The sequence below is a fragment of the Sphaeramia orbicularis genome, chromosome 6 (assembly GCF_902148855.1).
Source record: "Sphaeramia orbicularis chromosome 6, fSphaOr1.1, whole genome shotgun sequence".
In the NCBI taxonomy this organism is placed as follows: domain Eukaryota; kingdom Metazoa; phylum Chordata; class Actinopteri; order Kurtiformes; family Apogonidae; genus Sphaeramia; species Sphaeramia orbicularis.
This window is the reverse complement of record NC_043962.1, coordinates 35,664,202-35,673,375: the sequence shown is the minus strand read 5'-3', so window position 1 is coordinate 35,673,375 and position 9,174 is coordinate 35,664,202. Positions and strand designations below refer to the sequence as shown.

At 35.7% G+C, this 9,174-nt stretch overlaps 1 protein-coding gene across 1 annotated transcript; it reads right to left on the bottom strand.

The window, feature by feature from the left end:
• Positions 1 to 72: 72 nt before the first annotated feature.
• On the bottom strand, positions 73 to 7,974 carry sigirr (single immunoglobulin and toll-interleukin 1 receptor (TIR) domain). Its single transcript, XM_030137152.1, has 10 exons — positions 7,763 to 7,974; positions 5,334 to 5,591; positions 4,886 to 5,087; positions 4,661 to 4,788; positions 3,401 to 3,574; positions 3,173 to 3,316; positions 2,512 to 2,614; positions 1,774 to 1,924; positions 1,411 to 1,588; positions 73 to 808 (listed from the first exon to the last, which is right to left on the bottom strand). The coding sequence occupies exons 1-10, from the start codon at positions 7,830 to 7,832 to the stop codon at positions 639 to 641; spliced, it is 1,578 nt and encodes a 525-aa protein (XP_029993012.1). The 5' UTR covers positions 7,833 to 7,974; the 3' UTR covers positions 73 to 638.
• Positions 7,975 to 9,174: the final 1,200 nt, after the last annotated feature.

Below are 9,174 nucleotides of genomic sequence, written 5' to 3'. Positions count from 1 at the left end.
TGTGCCCTTATTTAGGCTCCTATGTCAGTTCAGGTGATTATTTCCACGAGGACAGGGAGTCTCTATAAACTGAATAGCCAGGCATTTTGTCAAACAGCTTTATTTGCATAATTTCCATGATGTTATCAGAGTCAGTTTATTTTACATACAAAGCCCCAACATGTACAGAAATGTCGGGAACCACAACTCTTCAGCCACAGACATCCTACTGCTCCAGCTGAAAACAGCACCCGAACAAACATAACACCATAACACCACGCCACATGTCTTTCTCAACCACCTTTGTTTTATCTGCTGTCAAAAGTTAATAACTTGCTTTAAAAGCAGAATTCCTGCTGTATTTGACATTACTCTGCCCTCTGCTGGGGACTAAACAAAGACTTTTACTGTAAATAAGAATAAAAATCTCGCTTTAGAGTTTTATTTATACAAATTAATTCTCTCCCTGATTGACAGAAGTATTTCAGATAATTTCTTGCATAATTTATCATAAAATATTTTACACATCAGTAAAAAAAAAATAAAAACATCAAATCGATCTTTGGTAAGTGAGTACAGACAACAGTAGCACTTTGAATGACACAACGGACAAGACAAACAAAAACACAGAGAATTACAGTGTATGTAAAAGTTTGGGATTAAATATCCTCAGTAACCAGGCAGTAGAAATCAGAGCGAGCTGCATAGTTGCGTGATCCCAGATCAGACATGTCAATGTCCGAGGGTTTGGGTTCAGAAAATGTGACTGGAGCAGCAGGAAGGACAGGAGCTCTACAGGCCAGAGCTTTGTACACGGGGAGACGAACACCTGCAACAGAGGAGGAAACGTCAAAGACCCAAACCTTTGTTAGATTAGCTGTTTTATAGTTTTTGTCAAATATACTTTTTGCTACTAAAGTGAAAAACTGAAGCTGATGAGTGAAATACTTATTTGACTTATTCATTTTAAAGTTTATTGTTTATTATTACTATCATATTAGTGTTATATTATTATTATTATTATTATTATTATTAAAATGCAGCCAAAGCTTTTCTTTTTTTCCCCTTTTAAGCTTACAAGAAAGAAAGAAAGAAAGAAAGAAAGAAAGAAAGAAAGAATCCTTGTAATATGATATGATTCTATCTTATTGAGGTTAATAATTAACTTCAGTAAAATCAGTGTTTGTTGATTCAAGCTAATCTCAAATAGATCATGTGATACAGATTTCCATTGTGCTCTTGTTGACAGATGAACAGGTGTTTCTATCAAGCAGAAACCTGAATGTGACATCTACAATTTTATGGATGAAACAGTACACACAGTCTTTAAATGACGAGCGTTTACGTCACTGAATTAGACAATACCAGACCATTACATAACGTGACTGTGCTTGTTAGTGCTTTTCTGAGCTCAGCCACCGCTGCTCTTACCCAGGTCTCCAGCTGGATCTGTGTCTGAGCGGCAGTCCAGGTAGTCTGGGTCTAGACTCAGCATGGGGTCCTTATCATCTTGTAGCAAAGTCTGAGGGTCACCTGAAGACTCACTACGGCAGACAACTTTCCGAGGCATGGCTAAGGACAGCTCCTTCCAGAAAACTGACGAAGGAGTCTGTGGATATGAAGCAGAAAATAAACATTCCAGGGTACCGTTAGAAAACCATCAGCCATTCTGTGGTTCTCCACCGATGGATTTACTTCGATTTGCACAAGCTAATGTCTCTTGATATGAAAGTACACAATCCTTTGACGTTACTGTCTACTTTATTATGGTGTGTTCTTTATTGAGGGCTTTACCACTGAATTGTGCCTCCAGGTGAGGATGGTGAGGCGGTGCTGCTGCTCACTGAGCTGTTGCTTAATCTCAGACGTCATGCGTTTGGCCTGGCCCTCCAACACGATGAGGATTGGCCGCTGACAGATCTCCAACAAGTGCAGGAGGCCTTGTCTGAGGACACACGGGGACAGTAAGTAACTAAGGGATTCAGTAGAACACATACATCAGGTCTATGATTCAATTGCACACCCTTTTTATCTGTTAAAGGAGAAAAAGGATCCACTCCTTTTCCTGGATCTGCTCCAAATTGTAATGGGCTTTTCAGTGACTCATTCCCTACGCAACATTCATGGACAGAATCACAGTCGTTTTGTGTCATTCAGCTGACAAACCAACTCAAAGATGCAGATGAAGACATTACCTTCTTGGTAGAGGTTACAGTAATACACACACATTTGAGCAGCAACAGTGACATCCAGTGGTGTAATATACTGTAGTGAAGCATTTTACTGTCTTCATTTCTGTACAGTCGTGGACAAAAGTTTTGTCAGTGACACATTTTGTTTTTCAAGCTTTGATGTTTCAGTGTCTCTTAATTTTTCCACATATTTCTGAGGTACACTAAAGGCCATTTTTTAAGTTTCCTTTACTGGCAAATAAATCACGTTCATCCAAAGAGTAAATATGTGTCACTGCCAAAACCTTTGGCCACGATTATACATTTGTTTCTACTTTAAATTCAACTGAGACGGTCTGACCTGAAGTTGTTTGAGCACCAGTCCTGCTCCAGGTAAGCATGAGAAAGCAACACAATTAGACGCCGAGACCGACTCATGTTCATCAGCAGCTCCGCAGAAGGCTCTGGACACACATAACATTTTTCATACATTTTCAATAAAGCACATAAAATAGTTGATAGAGAAAAAAGAGAAATAAATATGACAGGAGAAAACATTTAAAACCAAATAAAGACACACAAACAACATCATTGTCACTAATTATACGCTGTTACTTATAAAGTTGGATTAAAATATTTTTACGTCTAATGAAATGATTGTGACAATGTGATTTATTCTTGATCATACATCATCATTACACCAGGTCAAACATGATTAAAGGTGTGCATAAATAGGAATAAACAGATTAATGTCTCTAAAAACAAAAGTATTCCAACTTTATTTGGAACAATGTATACTCTAAGAATAAATAAATACATAAATAATTTAAATTACAATATTCAATATCCAGTAAATGAAGTTATTAAGCTTAAAGAACATTCTGAGCTAAAAATAAATGTCCTTGCATTAAATAAAAACCCAAGTCATGGAAATAAAACACAAAAATCAAACCATTAAGAGTGTAACTTTTAAATAAATGTGTAAATTCATCCATGTGTTCATTGTGTAATTGTGAGCCTACCTGCACCAGGTAGAATGTCGTTGTCGTTGAGGTGCACTTTGTATCCATTTTTATTCTCAAGGTGGGGTTTGAGAATAAAGTTAACAAACTTCCTGTCATAGTCATTATTCACATAAGAAATGTACGCATCATATGATTTCCCATCTGAAGACACAGAAACAAACAAATTATTAATACTTCCTTAAACATAGGTATATCTGCTATATAGTTCTTCAGAAGAAATCTCACCATTGAGTTCATATTCTCCATAGATGTTTCTGTACCACAGTTTGATGTTGAGGTGACATCTGGAGTAAACAAGAGCAGCTACACCCAAGAAGAGGAGGAGGATGATGGCTGCGATAACAGCAGCTGTGTGGCTTGGCCTGGGTGGTATTTCACATGTGACTAATGGATGATGATCTATTAACACATGGTATACTCCATTTAGGTAAGATATTGTGATACAAACATAAAGACTATAATGCAAAAAAATCTAAATCAACTGTTAGCTCATGAAAAGGTACCAGATACAATTAGACTCAAATTATATATATATATATATATATATATATATATATATATATATATATATATATATATATATATATTATATATATATATATATATATTATTATTATTATTTTTTTAGAGTTGATTTAAGAGATGCTTGCAAAGGTCCTTTAAAATGAGGATGGATATTGTTTTTGTGGCAGAAAAGATTTAAATAAACTTATTTATGTGCAATAAAAAAATACATCTTCATGTTAACAGTTGGAAAATCCCCATATCAGTCTTTTATAAGACATGTGACTTTCCACATGAAGCTGTCAGACTTCCTGCTGTTGATCAAAACAGAAGTCTGAGTTAATTTTACAGAAGTAGATATCCTACATTAACTGATGGTCAATACATATCCTCAAAAATTATTGGTAACACATTCAGTAAGTTTACTCAAAGTAAGTACACTTAATATACTGTATTATTAGAACATTATCTCACACTAATACATCTGTTACCCAAAGTCTCAGTGGACATGAACACTTACTGTAGTCAAGTAATAAATACATGTAGACACAAAGGGGGAGGATGTGATTTTCACTTGACATTTTATTTTTCAGAGCATCAAGTTAGGAAGAGTGAAAAAGATCTTCATTCTGTTTTTACTTTTGCACAGTGTTTTGTGCATTTTGTTGTCTTGTAACTCCCTTTACTTTCTGTTCTCGCAAAACATGATGGAAACTCTACTCTGTGTGCATTGTCTTCTTACTTATATACACTTCTGTCCACTGAATTGAACTAGGGGCTTATTGGAAATTCATGATGTCTTCTAAAGTTTCCGAGTGAATAGTGCAGACTTTAAACAGTAATCCCTTTAAGTGGTTTGTGGACTTTAATGTAAATGTATTCTGATTTCTGCTATTAAACTTAACCAATTCACACTGAAGTTACACAGACTTTTCTTTTTTCATATTCCACTGATCCATTACACAGTCTGTGCTGTCTTACCACAATCTTGTAGACTGAATTCATAGGAGGTGTTTCTCACTGTGCAGCTGTAGAGCCCAAAATCGTTCTCCTCCTTTGGCGTGATTTCTAGCAGACTGTTTATTACCAGCTGCCCAGCACCAGGAGACCTGAAAAAAATCTCACTAATTTACTCTACTGATCATACATATAGTGCAGGTGAATGAATATCAATGAAAAATTAATAATTTGAAAGCGTCACATTACCACGAGGATGTATTCTGCTGTGTGAGGTTAGTGAGCAGATGGCCGTTTTTACTCCAGTGCAGCGTGGTGTCACATTGCCCCTCATCTGGGTCCCAGAGGAGGAGAGCGGTGCAGTTCAGTTTCACAGTAGATCCCACATTCCCGACGAGTTCAGTCCGGCCCCCATTAGGTTTAAACTCTGGTACTTTGGAGCACTGGGACTCTGTGTAAAGACATACCACTGTTATCTGTGTTCCCTACAAGCGCCTCAGACAATGGAGGCCTTCATGTGTCCTGCCAGGTACAGGCTGAAACAAAATGCCTCTGTGCAGATGCAGCTCCTTCACTCCCTCAGATTAACTCTAACTGCACAGCATGAGTCAAATTATAACGTGCTGTGAGAGCTGCGCAATTACAGTTTCAGGTCTGAGGTGACTTCATTACACTTAAATCTGGAAATAACACTCACCCTTAACAATGAGTCGCACAGTGTAAGAGGTTGTGCTGTTGCTGTGATTCACACAGGTGTAATTCCCTTGGTCTTCCCAATTGACACTTGGGAAATCCAAGTAGGTCTTTTCCTTCTGTGTGTCAAGGCGCACACAGTCTTTCAGCCATGTCAGCTGGATCTGGGGCTCCAGAGGGCAACGAAGCTCATATGGGGGTCTCTGCTGGCCCACATAGACCACCTGCTCCTTCAGTCTTTTCTCATCCACACAAGACTGAGCTACATATAGACAGAAAAGACACAAACATACATAAATATACACTGTTGTCCATAAAGTTCTAATAAAATATTTTTACATCTTACGAAATGATTGTGACCATGTGATCTATTCTTGATAGTGTGTAACTGGGACTCAGTATGTAATCATTGCATCTGGTCAAAGGTGAAAACTGACGTATGTAAACAGGAATAAAAACAGGAAGGTGTCTAAAAGCAAAATTATTCCAACAGTGTATAAAGCTGAATTAAGTGTAGACCACAGGTGTCAAACATGCGGCCCAGGGGCCAAATCTGGCCTGCCAAAGGTTCCATTCCGGCCCGCGGGATGAAAGTGCAAAAATTAACCTAAACAGTCAAGGTTGTCAAAAATCATTCTGGTTCAGGTTCCACATACAAACCAATGTGATCTCCAGTAAAAATAACAACACAATAAACCCATAAATAATGACAACTACAAATTTTCTTTGTGAAAAATTATGTGGAAAAAATTTAAGTGAAAAAAATAACATTATACTGTGAACATATTTACATTTATAAAACTATTCTTTCACAATAAAATGCAAATAAATACAGAAATAAAAACAAAGATGAACAACCCGAAATGTGCAATTTTAGCAATATTCTGCCTGTTACTAAATGTTTTGTGCATTTATGGATCCACTGTGATCTGTAGTTGTTTTTATAATAAGAGATGTAATATTGTAGAAATTCTTCAAATTTTAGTTCCAAACTCCAAAATTTTAACAATATTCTGTGAATTTGTTTATGTAACACTGTGTGTAATGGACATGTATACATAATAAGTCAAGGCATAATATTTGTTAAAATTGCACTAATTTTTCAAATGAAATTTCTGTTTTTTCAGGTTATTCACATCTTTTTTGTAAAATGTAAATATTTTCATAATTTAATTGGGGTTTTTTTGTAACTAAAACAGAAAGAAAACTTGGATTTCTCATTATTTACAGGTTATTAAGTCATTTTTTTTACTGGTCTGGCCCGCTTGAGATTAAATTGGGCTAAATATGGCCCCTGAACCAAAATGAGTTTGACAGCCCTGGTGTAGACTAAACCCTGCATTAAAAATTTACAATACTATTACATGTATAATTACTTATTTCATTGTGTTTAGCAAAATATATATTTCATGTCATCTATTTTTGTTTAATTACTTGTTTGTGTTAAACTGTGTAATGGCAACTGATGGAAAATTCTATGAAATTAATATACCTTACACATGAAGAATGAATATCGTAGTTAAATATCTTTTATTGTCATTTTGATGAGTGAAAATAAGTATTTTAGATAAATTACAAATAGTGTTTGATTGTTTTCTAACATTATATGCACTAGAAGATATTTCATTAATGAAAGAAAAAGCAAAACACTTGCTACAAGCCCTAAACCCCCACACTAAACTGGTTTCAACAGTTGGCTTTACTTCCTTCTTGGTACACATTTGCATATAAATGCAGAGAGTTTGCATTCAGTCTTGTGAGACTACTGGCCAAACATTAATATAGTTTTTGGCAAAGAGTGAGAGTTTAATGGTGCGTGAAGGTGCACTTGTTTACTCTTACACCCTGGCAAAGTCTGAGCAAATGGATTTTGTGTGCTTACTCTGACTAAAAGTGACCCTGCCTGGAATAGGTGTAATACAATAAGCCACGCCAGGTGTCCAAGCCCCTGAGAACAGAATTAGATGACATTTAATAAAAAAAACTGCCCCATTAGATCTGGACCTGTTCTTCAAGATATCCAGCGCATGCGCTCATTGGGAGAAAAAGAAAAGAATAACCTGCAAAACTGGCCTTGTATAGTCCAGTTTGAGCTCTGTCTGGATCACTGTTTATCCTTTTTTTCAGTGTTTTTACTAAAACACAGAGCTGCACATCCGGGTTCAAAGTCCAGGAATAGTTGCCAGGCAACAGCATGTGACTGCGACAGATTGTGTGACCCTGCACACACTAACCACATGGCATTGACCTGGTATTTACCATCAGCATCCTGTAGTCTGAGTCTGACCATGACTAATGGGTTTTTAGAGAAAACAGCCAAATAAATACATCTGAACACTGCTGCTGTGAATTAAGTCAATAAATGTGCAAGTAAAGTATAATAATATCATATCTGAATAAATTAAAGATTAAAGTTTCTTTTTACATCCTTACCGACTGCCGGGAAGGTCTGGTCCCACAACCCGACACAAATCACAGTGAAAGCGGCTAAACTCAGAGCCATGAGTCGTATGTTCTTCCTCCTCGGGTGAGAAATGACCTGGCTGGGTTTTCTTTAGACATCACTACCTTTACACTACTGTGATCATTTCACTTTAGTTACAGTACGAGGAGTACAGACGTGATAAGCAAACGTCGGCATTCGGGTTTTGTCTACGCACCTGAGGACAACAAAAAAAAAAAAAAAAAGAAACTCGTCTTCCTATTGGCCCTGCGTGACCACGTGACGCTGGCACCGGCCTTCACCTGCATATACGTAGGTCTTTTACCTGGGTTAAAGTGAAACTAGACAAAAAGGCTGTAAAGTTTGTAAAAAGGTAAAACACAAAGCCCCACCTTATCCATCTGTCACAAGGTTTCACAGGAATCAAGTGACAAAGACCAAAAGCCAGTGACAAAACAAATAGTAAGAAAATAGGCTGCAAACATTAACAATGTTTATTTTATCAGTTATTTGCCTCAGAGATTAATACACTAAATCTTATATAATTTAACAGGAAAAAAAGACAAAAGTGCTGTTTTCAACGTACATGATAAAATGTTATTACATATTTTTATTGGTTTATGTACATGTTTACAATAGACTTTTAAACTTCCTCTATAAAGAATCTGTAAATGCATTGTAATGTTCAAACAGTATTTTGAAGTAGATCCAGTATCTCTGAGATAAACATTTCATTTGAATAAAATACATTATTTCATTAATTGTCAGAATTTCACATTATTTAGTTAATTTAGTTTTATTTCAAGTGCATAAAATCATAAGATAACCAAGAACAATCCAACACAGAGAAACAAAGTAGGATGAAGTATAACTTTTAGACTCCCACCCCCTTGTTACAAACTAATAATTAAATTGATTCAGCTTCCTTTGCTTTAGCACACTTTTTTTCTTTTCTTTTTTTTTTTTTTACATTTTTGCAATAACACAACACACCCATGTAAACCATTCAGCATTCACTTTTTTAGTCACCTAACACACAATCAAATTTGCATAATCAACCTTTTTTAATATAAACTATAACATTTATATGCACTTAAATTATTTAGCACAAGTACAACTTTTAATAAATGTGATAAAATCTCCTAATCATGATAGTCTGTGTTAATTAATTACAAATAGGCAATATACAATAATATCTTATTTTATGCATTCTTCTATATTATAACCAGATATTCACTTATTCAGATAATGTTCTGTATTTTGTTATTATTATTATTTGTTATATATCTTGGAAAGTACAGCCACTCAGCATTTTGACTTTTAATTTCTTAGTGACTCAAATTTGGTAAAGTTTCCCTGTTTTATTCCAGAGGTAGTTTATGTGTAGACCAGTGTTACAAAG